Raw genomic sequence first — 15577 nt, forward strand, 5'->3', positions numbered from 1 at the left:
CACCTCAGTGGGGCTGCAGAGATGGCTAGTAGTTCTCTTAACTACTTGCTATTTGGGAGGATGCGGATTCAGTTCCCAGCACCTATGTGCTGCTCACAGTCCTCTCCAGCTCCAGTCCCAGGGCTCCAACATTGGGTTTTTGGCCCCCACAGGCACTGTGTGCACATGGTGTGTCCATGTAGGCAAACCACTCATACACACAAAATAAAGATAAATCTTTAAAACAAACCTAGCAATTCTAATCTAGCTATTGAAAAGAATTGGAAAGAGGTAGCCAGAAAACCTTGAACTGAGTGTTTACAGCAGCATTATCCATAACAGTTTCAAACTGAGAAAGTTCAAATGACCATTAGTAAGTGGGTGGACATACAAAGTGTGGGGGATCTGTGCAGGAGAATATTATTTAACAGTCAAAAGGAAGGGAACTAGCAATGAATGCAACAGTGAAGATCAATCTCAAAGTGCATGCTGTGAGGAAGGGCATACTCTACAATTCTTGTATGCCACAGGTAACTAGCACAGAAGGGCCTGACTTACAGTAGTTCAACTGTGATTCCCCCCTCCCCGTTTTTACTATAGTGGTTCTCAACCTTCCAAATGCTTTGATCTTTTAATGCAGTTCTTATGTTTTGGTGACCCCAACCATAAAGAAGTAGTAGTAGTAGTAATAAAATAATAATAATAATAATAATAATAATAATAATAATAATAATAATAATAAATATTGTGGGCATACGTTTTTTTCAACCTACTTTTAATAAGGGTTCAACCTCTCTCTAGCCCACCACGCAGCAGAGATAGTGGAAGAAAAGAGTTATTAGGATATGGGGGAGGTGGACCTGTTTAACAATAGTTCTTTGGGGGTGAGCTCGATCTTCTTTGGCAGCAGTTTAGTCCTGTAGCAAACACCAAATGCAACTCAGCAACAGACCAGTCCTTTAGGCAGGCAGACACCAGGCACAAACCAGCAACTTCAGTCCAGTTCTCTCAGCCGGCAGGCATGAACCAGCAGCTATAGTTCAGTCCTGAAGAAACCGCTAGGCTCAGCAGCCTGAGGTGAGGCTGTTGAAGTGGCAAGCTGCCGCAGGCACCTCCCAAACAGTTCTTAGTGAGTCTCTCTCTGGTGTCACCTTTAGTAGAGATCAACAACACTATGTAAGGCAAACCAACACGTGTGTCTTTAAAAGAATAGTGAGGCTAACAAACCAAACCGATGCTCAGTGCTCATCTCCCACTGTCTGTGGAGTTGTATTTATACTCCTTCATCATGGGTGCGTTCACGAGTTTGCTGTATCGAAACGTCCTTTCACCTGTGCGCCAGCACACCATCATTTGACATAACTGACTTTCCAAAAAAAGTAGATGTTTCCACTTCATAGTATAGTTATTATAATAATAGGTATTATTATTTTGGTTTTTCAAGATAGGGTGTTCCTCTTATAGCCTTGGCTGTCCTGGAACGTAGATCAGGCTGACTTTGAACTCAAGGGATCAGCCTCTGCCTCCTCAGTGCTGAGATTAAAGGCCTGGCTTCTGTTATGAATCTTAATACAAATATCTGGTGTGTGAGCTATTGATGTGTGACCCATATGAAAGCGTCAGATTCTGACCCACAGGTTGAGAACCACTGCTTTACAAAATGCAAAGGTGGGCCTGGAAAGAGGGTTCAGGGGTTAAGGTTAAAATACTGTTCTTCCAAAGAATGGGAGATCATTCCAATACCCATATGGGGTGGCCCACAACAGCCTGTTATTCTCTCCAGGGGGCCTGATGCTCTGTTGTCTAGTTGTTTGGTAAGTGTTTATAATTTTGATTTTTTTTAACTCATGATAGTCTTTCTGGGACAGTGTTCTTACACTGAGGAGCATCTGTACAGGATTCCCTGCGCATGAAGTTCTAGTATGAGCTGAGCAGAACCGCAAAGCTCTTCTGAAAGACAGCATGTCGTGTGGGCTTTTAAGACAGGGACTGACACTGAAGAATTAGGCCTGTTTTATTGTCCATTTGAAAACACCAGTGATAAAATGTTTATAATATTATACTTTTGCAATTAAAATGACTAACTTTGGAACCATACAAACCAGAGTTCGAATCCTCTCTCTCTATCATTCACTAGTTGCCTAGGACAGTTACTTAACCTTTCTCACCTATAAAGTAGGAGTTTACATATCAGAGGATGGGGAGGAAAATTATCCCATGATTTCAATAGTATCTTCTTAGTACTGATGCTTGTTCTGGCAGCAGCAGTGTTGGCCATTGCTCCTAAGTAAAATGTACTGTTTGTGGGTGTTACACTTCATGTGTAACACATGCTGCCTGGAACTGGCTACAGTCCTCTACCTCAGCTTCTCCAGGACAGAGATTAAAGGTTCAAACCACCATGCCAGCTGGATATGCTACTCCTAATTTTGGGACAGTTGTTGTATTTTAAAGAAGGTCAGGTGGAGGTGGTGATGCTCCCTGCAGTTCTAGTACGTAGGAGGCTGAAGGACTAAAGGACAGCCAGTGCTAGGTGCTGAGGGGATACTCTGTTTCCAGAAAAAGAAAGTAAGAGGTGCTGATTAGGTTCTAAAAGATTTTCAGGTTCTCTGAGCAAACGGTTTACTAGAACATGCCATACCTGTCTTTAATGCATGCTGATACTGGAGTCTACTCCGTTAATGGAAGTTCTAAAGGGTGTTTGGGTAGAAGCATTTTGGCTGATTTGTCCATAATCTAAGCTTATTTTTTCCTTGATGAGGGCTGGTTGTACATTCTCTTTTATGTTTAATTTTTATTTTATATGTGTGTTTTTCATGCATGTATGTCTGTACACTGTGTGTATGCCTGGTGTTTATGGCAGTCAGAAGAGGGCATTGAATCCCAGGAACTGGATGGAGCCCAGCCATGACAGTGCTAGAAACTGAACCATGGTCCTCTGCAAGAGCAACAATTACTCTTAATTGCTGAGCCATCTCTCTAGACTTGTATAATCTTAAATAGTTTCCCCTTTGACACTTTAAATGGCAGAGGATTTGAACGTCTTTCCAAAGAAAAATTCCTTTAGTAAGAATCTAGTTGATTAGACTTGGGCCACATAGTCTATTTGATCTCCATGAAATGGATTCATCTATAAACTTCTTTAATATTTAATGGATATTTATAAGCAGGGTAGTGCCATTTGTAGATAGGTCATTGAAGACTTAAAGACATTTCCATTTCTTAGGTTCTTAAAGGTGGTGTGATTTAGATCAGCATTGGGGAGATCCTCCAGTTAATTATATATCAGTGTCAAGACTGCTTATTTTGTTATTTACATTTTTCTTGAATGTATTTTTAAAAATCTGCTTCAAAGCCTGGTAACAGGTTTTTCCACTTTTCTTGCAGCACCTGGGCATCTCTCTAGAAGCTGTGCGATCATGGAGGTGGTGCCGGCCGAGGTGAATAGTTTGCTTCCAGAGGACATAATGGACACTGCTATAACTTTAGTGGATGAGGATAGTATTGAGGCTGTAATTGTGTCATCCCCAATTCCCATGGAGACAGAACTGGAAGAAATTGTCAACATAAATTCTACTGGTGACTCTACAGCCACGCCCATTTCCACGGAACCAATAACAGTGTACAGTAACCACACTAACCAAGTTGCAGTGAATACCACAGTTTCTAAAGCAGATTCTAATACCACAGTGAAACCAGCATTTCCAAGTGGCCTTCAAAAACTTGGTGCTCAGACTCCTGTGACTATATCAGCCAATCAGATCATTTTAAACAAAGTATCACAGACATCTGATCTTAAACTTGGCAATCAGACCCTTAAACCAGATGGACAGAAGTTAATATTAACAACTTTGGGCAAGTCTGGTTCACCAATTGTTTTAGCACTACCCCATAGCCAACTACCCCAGGCTCAGAAAGTTACAGCTCAGGCCCAGCCAGGAGATGCTAAGTTACCACCGCAGCAGATTAAAGTAGTTACCATTGGAGGGAGGCCAGAGGTGAAACCTGTCATTGGTGTCTCAGCACTGACCCCAGGAAGTCAACTGATTAATACTACAACTCAGCCCTCTGTGTTACAGACCCAACAGTTAAAAACAGTACAGGTAAAAACAAAAAAGGGCATATTACTTAAAGTGCATGTTAAAGAGTTAAACTGACTTAAAGTTGTGTTTATAGGGTTGTTAATTGCCTGACTTTTAATGAATTCTTTTGAATGTTTAAAATAATTGTGTGGATTTGTTTTGTTGTTAAATTTGATATGTCTAATGCTCATGAAAAATTTTTACCAGAGAACTTATAGCAAACTAAGTTTTGGTTAATTTTTAAGTCATATATTTATAGCCTTTTATGTATTTTATACATATTGGTGGTTTGGCTACAGAGTATTATTTTGCTGGCATAAAGATGCCCAGCTTACTGCAAAGCTATGGAATCAATCCATCTGTTCTTCTTCTCTGGTTGACTAATGACTAAGGGTATGTAACCTGCTGTTAGAATCCATGGAGCCAGTAGTAGCAAATGCTCATCAGTGTCTGTCTCTTGCCTGAAACTTACTGTCCATCGCTGTTGTTCGTGTTTGGAATACGAGGAAGATGCTGAATAGAATGGAGCAAAGTGCAATTTGAGTTGGACCTGCTGGGTTTGAGTCACCCCCATGTTATCCATAGGCTGTGGAACTGTAGATAGTTTGCTCTCTGAAGTTTTTACCTTAGTGTAGGATGGCTACTTGATCATTTAAAACAAAGCATAGTATGGTATAGTTTTCAAAACATTAAGCATCCTTTAGAATAGAACTTAATAATACAGAAATAATATGGACAGTATAATAAAAGATCACCAGGGCATACATGAAGTTTTTTCAGTTTTTGATGGCCCCAAAAGCCTCTTCAGGCCATTATAGCTCTTAGAAATGCAGTGATTCACTTAGAGGGAAGCCACAGTACATTTCCTGTTTGGAAGAGTTGTCTTTGAAAAGAAACCAGAAGGCAGCCAGTTGTGGCTCCCCACTCCCCTCCCTCCGCCCCCCAACCCTAATCCCAGCACTCATAAGGCAGAGTCAGGTATATCTCTGGGTTTAAGGCCAGCCTGGTCAATAGAGAGTTCCAAGACAGCCAAGGCTATACAGAGAAACCTTGGGTATGGGGGCTGGAGGAGATACCAGAAGGCGTGAAACAAAGTAACAAAGAAAGGAGTGTAAGGAGTAGAAAAGTTTGAGAGAGCTACTTTCTCTTAGCTGACATTATGTTCACGTTTAGGTTGTTGTTTTGGGAAAGAATTAGAAACTTTACTCTCATGAACTTTGCGTTAAGAAGGTTATGCTTGGTCAAACCTTGTAGCCTGTTTCCTTTCTGTTACTGTTGATGCTCCCCGCGTCGTCATCATTGTTACCCCTCACTCTGATCAGTTTATCTTTGCTGAGGCACTCATGAATGAGATCACTTCCCTTATCACTGTGAAGCATCCTGTCCTGAGTATTTACACCTGTTGTGATTGGCCTTGGTGATGGATATCATGTTGTCAGGGAACAGGTGATAGAAACCAGAATGCTGTCTCTTTACTTCTGAGAGTGGTGTCTAAACCACCCACTGATTTCTTACTTTAATTTCCTAAGCATTGACAATAAAAGACTTGGGTCTAATACTCATTTATTTTATTGTTATTGGCTTTATAAAATCTGATTCCATTTGTTTTGAAAACTTCTGTTTTAAAAAAAAATTATAACAGAGCTGGGCATGGTGGTGCATGTCTTACGTACTCAGGATTTGTAACAGTCTGGTCTATAGAGTGAGTTCTAGGGCAGCCAGGGCTCCATAGTGAGACGCTGCCTCACACAACTAAGAAACAAGCGGACAGCTAAACAACAGAAAGCTAAAGAAACCTATTTAGAGTATTTACTAAGTATACAGTCTACATTAGGTCCCATAATATTTGGGTTCTTTTGAGGAATTTAAGCTTAAAAATTTACCCCCACCCCCATAGTCCATATCATTATTTAAAATTTAGTCAGAGGATTGTAGAAATGGTTCAGCAGTTGAGAGCACTGACTGCGCTTCCAGAGGTCCTGAGTTCAATCCCTTTAACCACATGGTGGTTCAGAACCATCTGTAATGGGATCCAATGCCCTCTTTCTGGTATTTGTCTGAAGACAGCTACAGTGCACTCATATGCATAACAAATAAATAAATAAATCTTTACAAACATGCAGTCAGAGCACTGAGGTTGTTAGAGTATGGACAGCAGGCAGGAGCACAGGAGATCCATCTTCAACGTGTTGAGAGCAGTCACCGCGCCATAGGCAAGGATGATGGCAGGTGCACGATAGCACCATACTCATGATAGCAATACAGTTACACTTGTTTTCAAAGAGCTAACCAGAATAAGTAGCTAACAGTCTAAGCAGCATAGATCCTTAGTGACCCCTGAATGTGTCCCACATGGTGCTGAAAGTTATCCGCATGAGTTACTGGCTGACTTTTCTACCTTAGTTATACATTTCTTTTTTTATTTTGTCTTAATCTGCTTATATAAATTTATTGAAAATGATTTTTAAAAAGTTGTTTGCTTGTGTATTATGTATTGTCTGTCTCTATCTATTTATCTATCTGATTGTTTTACCTGTGTGTGTGTATGTATGCATGTATGTATGTATGTATGTTTATATATCATGTGCATTCCTAGTTCTTGCAAAGTTCAGAAGAAGACATAAGATCTCCTGAAACTGGAGTCACAGAAGAGCTGTCTGGGTGCTGGGAGTGGAGCCTTGGTCCTCTGCAGAGCAGTAAGTGCTCTCAGTGGCTGAGCTTGATGCATGCCAGGCCATCCCTCTAGCAAACGAACTATAGACCAGGCCAGTTCACTTTGATTCCTAAGCTACCCTAGAACAAAAGTGTAAGAAAAATGAAGACTCATTTTTCAAGGGCATCCACAGTATCACATAACATAAAAACAGGTGTGGTGGTGTGTGTCAGTAATCCCCATTCTTGGGAGGTGAGGCAGAAGGAGTTCAAGGCCAGCTAGGCAACATGAGGCCTTATTTAAAAAAATGATGGTTTCTTGATGGACCTGGAAATCATTATTTTTAGCAGTGCTAAAGAAATACTACTGTAAGAACAAGATGATATTGTTCATTTTTATAATTAATGTGCTTTTGGTTTCATTGTTTAGACCATTTTCCTGTTGGTAAGCATATAGCATATGATGGTGAAAATCAGGAAAAGGGAAACTACTTGGAAGTCTTACTTTCTAGCTAAGGCTCTGTGTTTGTAAGACTGTCCACCTCTGTGGTCACTAACTCGATGTGTAGATGTAAAATTCTACCTTGCTTTAGAGCTTTACCGAGCACACTGGGGTATTTCCCTTTGTGTCTCTAGGTTATACCAACTTTCTAAAGTATAGCTAATTTGTTCAGCTATGTCATGCTTTGCAAGCTGAGTGTATTGCTACTACCAGTTGATTTCTTTTGAAGAAATGATTTTATCTCATAGGTATTTGTGTCACTGATATGTTCTGAGTGCAAGAACGTTATCACTGTGAGAGTAACTGTGTGCTGTCTGTAGTTTGAGCACATAAAGCTGGTATTCAGCTGTGATCAATTTCATTTTTGATGTTTTGATGTATTTTGATGATGTAACTCATGTTAGTCTTGTTTATTTATGAGTTATCTCCATAATACATAATACTTCAGGATCTCGGTGTACATATCTGCCAAGAGATAAAATATTTAATGTTTCTCACACATTAAGCTCTGAGTTTTATGCCAGGTAAGTTTCTGCTCCTGCCTTTTGGCAGAGATGTCTTTGCATTTGGTGACAATTGCAATATAAAATCATTGAGCTTGAATATGGTGGCTTGTACCTGTAATCTCCACACTTGGGAGTGTAGGCCCAACTTTAACTGGTTCAGCTCTTCTTTTCCTGGTTGTGTGTGTGTGTGTGTGCGTGTAGCTCTAAGTCTGCTTGGCAGGATGGTTCTTGTCTATAATCTCAGTATTTAAGAAGCTGAGGCAGGGGTATGGCCTTGAGTTCAAGGCCAACTTGTGATACATAATGAACTCCAGGCCTGTCTTAGCTGATGAATGAGAACATAACTCAAAAATGTAAAAAAGAGAGAGAAAGAGACAAGAAGGACGATGTAGCTGTAAAGTTGTAATCTACATTGGATTCTAGGTAAATGTGGCCGTGTGTGTGCAGCAGTCCTCATGATTCGTATTGTATTTTTAAATTTACCGAATAGCCTATTTGGAAAACTAATATTGTGTGTAGACTCTCATTAGTAAACATTATTTCTATTAAACTTAACTGTTTTCACCATCTGCATGTTTCAGAGAGACAAGGGATTTCTTGGAAAGTAGAGGTATTAGGACACATGTGCTTATACATAGTGATACTATTAATATTTTGGTGAGTGGATTTATTTTAAATGTTTTATACATTAATACATAGAAACATTTGCCAAATGATCTGACTTTACTGTGTATGAATGTTGTCTCGTTTTACTGCACACGTTTTATGGAAATATCTTTATGGTTATTTATGTTTCAGATTGCTAAGAAGCCTCGAACACCAACCTCGGGTCCAGTGATCACAAAGCTGATTTTTGCAAAACCAATTAATAGCAAAGCAGTTACGGGACCGACAACTCAAGCGTCTCCACCTGTTGTCACAGGTTATTTGTCCCTACAGTTTGTCAACTTTGTGTGTATATCTGTCCTAGATTTAGAAAAGGCTCTCTGTCACTTTAAAATGTTTTAACATAATTATAGCTTATTTGTTAGTAGTTTTGTATGCTTTTTATTGAAAAAAATTTTTTTCATTCAGTATATTTTGATTGTGGTTTCCCAGCTCCTTCCTCTCATTTCCTCCCCCAGCTCCTCTCAGATCCTCTCCCCACAACTCCAGTCTTCTTTCTCTCTCTTAGAAAACAGATAGGCTAACCAAAAAAAAAAAAAAAAAAAAAAAAAATAATCAAATAAACCAGGACAAAAAAAATCAGACAACAAAGAGAAAGCACAAGAAACACACAGATATATACACAGAAAAAAACAGAACCTATAAAAACACAAAATAGTGGGGCTGGAGAGATGGCTCAGAGGTTAAGAGCACTGAATGTTCTTCCAGAGGTCCTGAGTTCAATTCCCAGCAACTACATGGTGGCTCACAACCATCTGTAACAGGATCTGATGCCCTCTTCTGGTGTGTCTGAGGACAGTGACAGTGTAAATAAATAATTCTTTAAAAAAAAAAAATACACACACAAAATAGTAAATCACAACCCAGTTTCTTCGACTGTATATGAAATTCTTTATGAATGGGAAATTATGTTATCAAAAAATTGTTATCAAAATATAACAGAATTTAAGCTATAGTATGTTTACCAGCACTCTCTTTAATGTTACCCAGTTCCTTTTTATTATACTTTAAAATGTATCATTACCAGTAACTATATCATTTAGCTATTTAGGTTTCAAATGCTCTGTTAGGAGCGTAGTTCAGTTAGTAAAAGGTTGTCTGTGCCTCAGACCTTGATACCAGTTTACATTAATATAAAACAACAAAATCTAGAGCTATACTGCTTTCCCTGACTGCCATGGATGACCACCATGGAAGCTCCCCCTGACTACCATGGATGACCACCATGGAAGCTCCCCCTGACTACCATGGATGACCACCATGGAAGCTCCCCCAAACTGTAATTCAGACCTTGGGGCATTTATAGCGTGTTGCAAGTTAGTCCCAGATCTGCCTTGTAACTGCAGACAGAATACTCAGTATCTGTTGTGTCACTAGAATTGTGTGCACTAAGTTTAGTCTGCAGAGGGGTGGGAGTCAAGACCTTGCTCTCCAGCCCTGACTAGCCTGGTGCCTGTTCTGTAGCCCAGGTTGGCTTTTGAGCTCATAGTGGTCTTCTGATACAGCCTCCCTAGTGCAGCTGATACTTTTTCAAAAGCTGTTAAGATTGTTTTTAAATTGCAGTTTCTTGTTGAAGATCGATTTACCAATGTATATATACCTCATTTCTCTAAAGTACGGATTTGATTTTGTCACATCCTTGCATAAAATATTCTTTGCTTGATTCATTTCTTGGCTTTGACATGTCAGTATTAAGTTTACAGAGACCTGACCTCTCCAGGATGTCGTCTGATTTCTACACATGCCTGGCCTGTGAGCAGCCAGACTCTGAGAATACACTAAATGACAAAATACTAACAAGGAAAAAAAAAAAAAAAAAAAAAAAAGAGGAAAATCTAGCAGATTCCTTAAAAAACAAAGCAACAACAACAAAACCCCTAGATTTTAAAGTGTCATGAAATAGCCAAATGCAAGCTGAGTGTAAGCTCTTATGTCCCTTTGAGTATCTGTGGAGGTCACAGGGCAACTGAGGCAGTCTCCTCTCTCCCACCTTGTGGGGTTGGGACATTACTTAGGTGCATTGCCTCAGGCTCAGTGGTGGCCACCATTATTCACAGAACTATCTCACCAGCCTTAATAAACCTAGGGAAAAAGTAAAGGAATTACAGATGGTGCTAACTTGGGCTATCCAGAACTCAGGGAGGGATCCAGGAGACCTAGTCACAAAATGGAAACTTTCCACTGAGGCAAGAGGGAAAGCCTCAAGCATGTGAGGCTATCATACTCTAAGCTGACATTAAATATTATACATAGTAGTCCTTAATATAAGGTTTGTAGGCTCGGCCATAACTTGGTGATAAAGCACTCGCCTAAAGTGTTAGTTAGATTCTAGGTTTACTCTACAGTAACCTTTGCCTCTACCCAAAAGAGTGAAATCTGTACACAGGAACATTGTCTGGCCACCAGTTCTTAATTCTACCCTGGGGTGCTGACCACGTGGCCCATCTTGTCCAGTTCCTGAGTTTAGGATGCTCCAGCACCTCAGCTGACCCACTGGGTAACTCACTGGTCTACAGTTCCTAAATGGGGCTTTTGTTTTCACTTCTAGTCTGCCTTCTTGCACCTGTAATTTAGTCTTAGTCCCTGAGTGCAGGGGGATGACCTCCAGTTGGTCTAAAGAGGCCCACGGGCATTCTCAGCAGCCGCACTTCCCAGGGAATCCTAGCTCACAGTGGCCAGCAGCACTGCAGGTGCTGTGGTAAGGGACAGAGCCCAGTGAGTAGCACAGTGAACTGGAGAACTTGTAGGATGAAAGCAAAAGGAAAGTAAAATTGCTTTTAGTTTCCCTCCATATTCACAATTTGCTTTAAAACTTAAATGATTGTGTTGGTATGTGGACATCAAGGACAACTTTGAGGATCTGTTTGTCTGGTTCTTCCTTTCTGGGGTCATCAGGTTTGTGTGGGAAGTACTTTCCCTTCGGAAGCTTCTTGCTGGTTCTTTGCTGCATAATGTTTGCTCTGTTTTACCGGAGTTCATTTTAAGTGCTCCTCCCTGCCCCCTGTATTAATTATCTTTAGTCATTGAGATTGTCTTTAGAGTTTTTCTGAGAGCGTGGAGAGATGGCTCAGTGGGTAAACCTGCATACCAGCTTGGCTCCAGCACCCACACATAGTGGCCCATAGGAGGCCAGAGATCCTGCCCTTCTGGCCTCCAGGAAGCTACACTCACTTGCACAAACCCATACTTAGACACGCAGAAGGCTGGAGTGTGGCCCTGTGGCAGCCAACCTGTGAACACATACACATGTGCATATAGTTCTTACTTTTTAGGGAAAATCACTTAATGTAATTTGACTATGTTTTCAATCAGCTTAAGCAATCATTAGGTCTTGACCAATCTTATTTCATAAGCCCTCTATCCCTTTCATCTGTGTATTGTTTAAAGCACTTTCTCTTTCTCTCTCTTTTTTTTTTCTCCCCCACAAGACTTGGGAAGGAGCGGGCGGGATTCAAACACGCGCGCGCACGAGAGACCCGCGACCTCTGCAGGCGGGCACCTTAAGGGCCGAGCCACCAGCAGTTCACTTTAAAGCACTTTCAGATCATAAATTTTTACCTGTAATTTCAGCCTTAATCTGTACCATAATAAGCATATTTATAAAAATAACCATAACAGTGTCAGTAACCACAATAACCAGTAACCTTAATGATAGTTTCTAAATAGCATAAAACACCACTGTCAAATCTCAGTTTAACTGAAGTCATTTTAATGTTAATATTTTTAAATACTTAAAGTAATAGTGTTTTTATTATTGAGTATGCTGTTTTCAATTTTTAAAAAGATTTTATTTATTTTATGTATATGAATACAATATATCTAGCTGTCTTCAGACACACCAGAAGAGGGCATCAGAGCCCATTACAGATGGTTGTGATCTACCATGTGGTTGCTGGGAATTGAATTCAGGACCTCTGGAAAAACAGTCAGTGCTCTTAACCACTAAACAGTGTCTTCAGCCCGTTTTCAATTTTTTAAGTTTTAAAAATTTTTTTTTTAACCACATTTTTTATCATGTATATCAAAACTCACTCTGAACAGTGAGTTCTGTATTGCACAGGAAGTTTTACTTTTGTACTCAACTTTAAGTCTTTAGTTACAAGGTAAACAAAAACTCACACAAATACATAAATTTGTTAAAAAATAAAAGAATGTTTCCTGAAAGATAATATCCACCTAATAGGAAATTAATAACTAGAGCAATGAATGTTTGTACGAAACTCTTCATAATGGTTTTTGAGCTTCAGGCTCAAAATGTCTGAAGGAATTTGCTTTGCAAAGCACATACACACATGTTAAACTAAAGAAACTTTTTTTTAAAGATTTATTTATTTTATGTATGTGAGTATACGTAGCTGTCTTCAGAACAGGGCATGGATCCTCTTACAGATGGTTGTGAGCCACCATATGGTTGCTGGGAATTGAACTCAGGACCTCTGGAAGAGCAGTCAGTGCTCTTAACCACTGAGCCATCCCCCCCCCCAACCTCCTAAAGAAACATTTAAAAATTACTTTAAAATAGTTTTTAAGTGTTTAAAATTGCATTGATTGTTTGTGTGCTGTCATTTGTTTGGGCCAGAGGCCAGAAGAGGGCATCAGATCCCCTAGGAGTGAAGCTACAAGGAGTTGCAGCCTCCTGATGTGGGTATTGGGATCTGACTCTGGTTTTCTGGAAGAATAGAGTGTGCTCTTAACCACTGAGCCATCTCTCTGGCCCTAGGAGCTGTTTTGTAAGTGTCTGTATGATTTTTGGTTTTGTTTTTTGAGTTAAGTCTTACATATTCCTGGCTGGCCCCTCTGTTGCTGAGAAAGCCCTTGGATCCTCAGGTCTCTTCCTCTCCAGTGGTTTCCCATCTTGCCTGGTTGATGAGGTTCTCGTGGCTCCCTGTGTGCTAGGCAAGCACTCTGCCAACCAAGCTGCCTTCCCGGTAGAACTGTTGGTTTTCATTTTGCTCTGTATGACTTAAGTTCAAATAGGAAGATAGCTGTCATACGTGTAAAGTACAGAGACCAAGAGTAAGACTTGGGGTCCAAGTCCTGACTTGTCTCAAGCATATGCCTCCCCCTCCCTCTCACTCTCTCCCTTCCTCTTTCTCTCTCTCTTTTATGGTTATAGCTTAACTATGGTTTAGGGGGCTCTGTTAGGTAATCTAATATTAGTTATTATTAAGAAGCTTTGTTTTGTTTCTCCCTTTTGTTCTTTAGGGTCTCCCTAATGTCTCTAAAGTCATATATTGATATATATGAAACTAAAATATTTATATATAGAGATCATCACTGTAATTGTTTTTAACTATTACTAAGACTCATCAGCTGACATGTTCCCTTTCCTTTGTAGGTCGGGTTCTTTCACAGTCTACTCCTGGAACGCCATCAAAGACTATAACAATATCAGAAAGTGGTGTTATTGGATCAACTTTAAATTCTACAACACAGACACCAAATAAGATAGCAATCTCACCTTTGAAGTCGCCAAATAAGGTAAAAAAAGAAAATTAGCCACAAATGACAAATATTGTGGTTGATACTTTTATTGTTTTACAAGTAACTTCAAATACTTTAGTTGTCATATATCCCTAAGCAGATGATAGGTACTCTGTGAACACAGGATTAATTTACTAATCAGGTTTTATTTTTTCATTTTTTGTTTGTTGGTTTGTTTAGGACTGAGTCTACTGTGTAGCCTTGGATGGTCTAGGACCTAAAATCCTCCTGCTTCATTCTCCCCAGTATGCTTCTAGGCAGGACGATCAAGTACTCCCTCACCTTGTTTATTAGTTTGTCTGGTACTGGGAACTTGACAAGTGCTCTACCATGACCTCTTCTGTCAGCCACTAGCAAGGAGTTTCTGCTAGTCAAGATCTTACTTTACACACTTGGCAACAGAGGAATCATTGGTAATTTAATGGCCTGTATGAATGTAAATATAAGTTTTTAGTGAAGGATATATATGGTGTGGCTAGTTACTTTTCAGCTAGTATTTAGCAAAATTACTCTTTGGGTAATAATAAACAGATGCAGTAAGTTTGTAGTGTGAAATGCTAAAGCAACTATTGATGGAAATGCAAGCTTCTGTTGGGTAACATTGAGGATTAGAAAAGGATGTCAGGTTTGCTAAGAACACTATCAGTGTATCTGAGTTTAACTACATTTTATTCAAAGCATTTGAAAACTTTCCACAATTTGTTTTCATTCTAAGGTGGCAAGTATTTAACTTACTTCCCTGAGACTTACAGGTATCATTATGCCAATGTAGAAAACATACAAAGTGGGTATATTTTAAGTTACATCATTTTTTTCTTCTGTTAGATGCTACCCTATGAGTCTGGAAATATACTGTCTTTTGTCATCAATTTCCTCCTTGGTTTGTAGCTATTCATAAATAAAACAACATTGAATGTTTGCTCTCTATAATATATAAATATGATATATAAATATGATATCAGACAGCTTATTAAATTCGGTATTAAGATACAAAGTAGTTCATATAGACGGTGTTTTCTATAACAGACTGGACTCGACTTTTTGTGTCATGCACTTCACAAACGGGGGCTGAAACATAGAAAGATACGGTTTTCATCTCCAGAAGTTCAATCAGAACATTAGATGGAAGTTTTAGAAGCTCTGTGCAGAATTTTAATTATTACAGGTAGACTGATTGTGTGTGTGTGTGTTCATGTGTGTTCATCTGTGTTTGCTACTAAGATTTATACAGAGAAGGCTATTCTTTTGTTTTGCTTTGTTCTGTCTTCATAGTCTTTCTATAGCCTAGGCTGGCCTTGAACTCAAGGCCGCCTTCCAGCTAGCTCCCCAACTAATCTGATCTTGATTTCCTTCCACTATGCGGCTAACTCTACCTCTCTGCTTGGCGTCTGCTGGCGAGTCTCTTGGGCGTCATTTCTTCTTCTAGCATCTCTCCTTATGTAGGCTTGGGGACAACCTTGTTTTGCTAACATTTCTGACAGTCTCAGTCTTTGAGTCTACTGTCACAGCTCCCATTGTAGAAGATCATCAGGATGTCTGCTTTCCCGGCCACTTGACCTGCAGCTGTTGCTGGAGGAGAGATTTCTTCTATTGCACTTTCTAAGAAATGGTAAATTTTATAGGTATTTATTAGACATGCAATTAGACCGAAGAAATGAAATGATCTGTCTTATTTCTCTTGGCTTTAAGTTTTACCAATTATATCC

General features: G+C 39.6%; 1 protein-coding gene, 1 long non-coding RNA gene and 1 other non-coding gene across 16 annotated transcripts in view; 1 reads left to right on the forward strand and 2 right to left on the reverse strand.

Annotated features, from left to right (window-relative positions):
* The window catches only part of Lin54 (lin-54 DREAM MuvB core complex component), a 61504-nt gene that overhangs the window by 15188 nt on the left and 30739 nt on the right, over positions 1-15577 (forward strand). For 4 of the 7 annotated variants that reach the window (XM_076926400.1, XM_076926403.1, XM_076926401.1 and 1 more), the window contains 3 exons: positions 3367-4082; positions 8520-8643; positions 13726-13868. In XM_076926400.1, coding sequence (XP_076782515.1) covers positions 3399-4082; positions 8520-8643; positions 13726-13868 — 951 coding nt within the window. In that variant the 5' untranslated portion in view covers positions 3367-3398. The remainder of the gene's footprint in view (positions 1-3366; positions 4083-8519; positions 8644-13725; positions 13869-15577) is intronic. The other 3 variants (XM_076926405.1, XM_076926407.1, XM_076926406.1) reach the window with 1 other exon arrangement.
* On the reverse strand, positions 12389-12515 carry LOC143439908 (small nucleolar RNA SNORA40). The gene has a single exon (XR_013107911.1). It is a non-coding gene; the product is annotated as a small nucleolar RNA SNORA40 (small nucleolar RNA).
* LOC143439811 (uncharacterized) overlaps positions 12927-15577 on the reverse strand; it is a 46557-nt gene continuing 43906 nt past the window's right edge. For 7 of the 8 annotated variants that reach the window (XR_013107850.1, XR_013107847.1, XR_013107844.1 and 4 more), the window contains one exon: positions 13903-15470. This is a non-coding gene — a long non-coding RNA (uncharacterized LOC143439811). Of the gene's footprint in view, positions 13350-13902; positions 15471-15577 lie in introns of those variants that run through there. The other variant, XR_013107849.1, reaches the window with a different exon arrangement.

This window comes from Arvicanthis niloticus, chromosome 27, assembly GCF_011762505.2.
Source record: "Arvicanthis niloticus isolate mArvNil1 chromosome 27, mArvNil1.pat.X, whole genome shotgun sequence".
NCBI classification, from domain to species: domain Eukaryota; kingdom Metazoa; phylum Chordata; class Mammalia; order Rodentia; family Muridae; genus Arvicanthis; species Arvicanthis niloticus.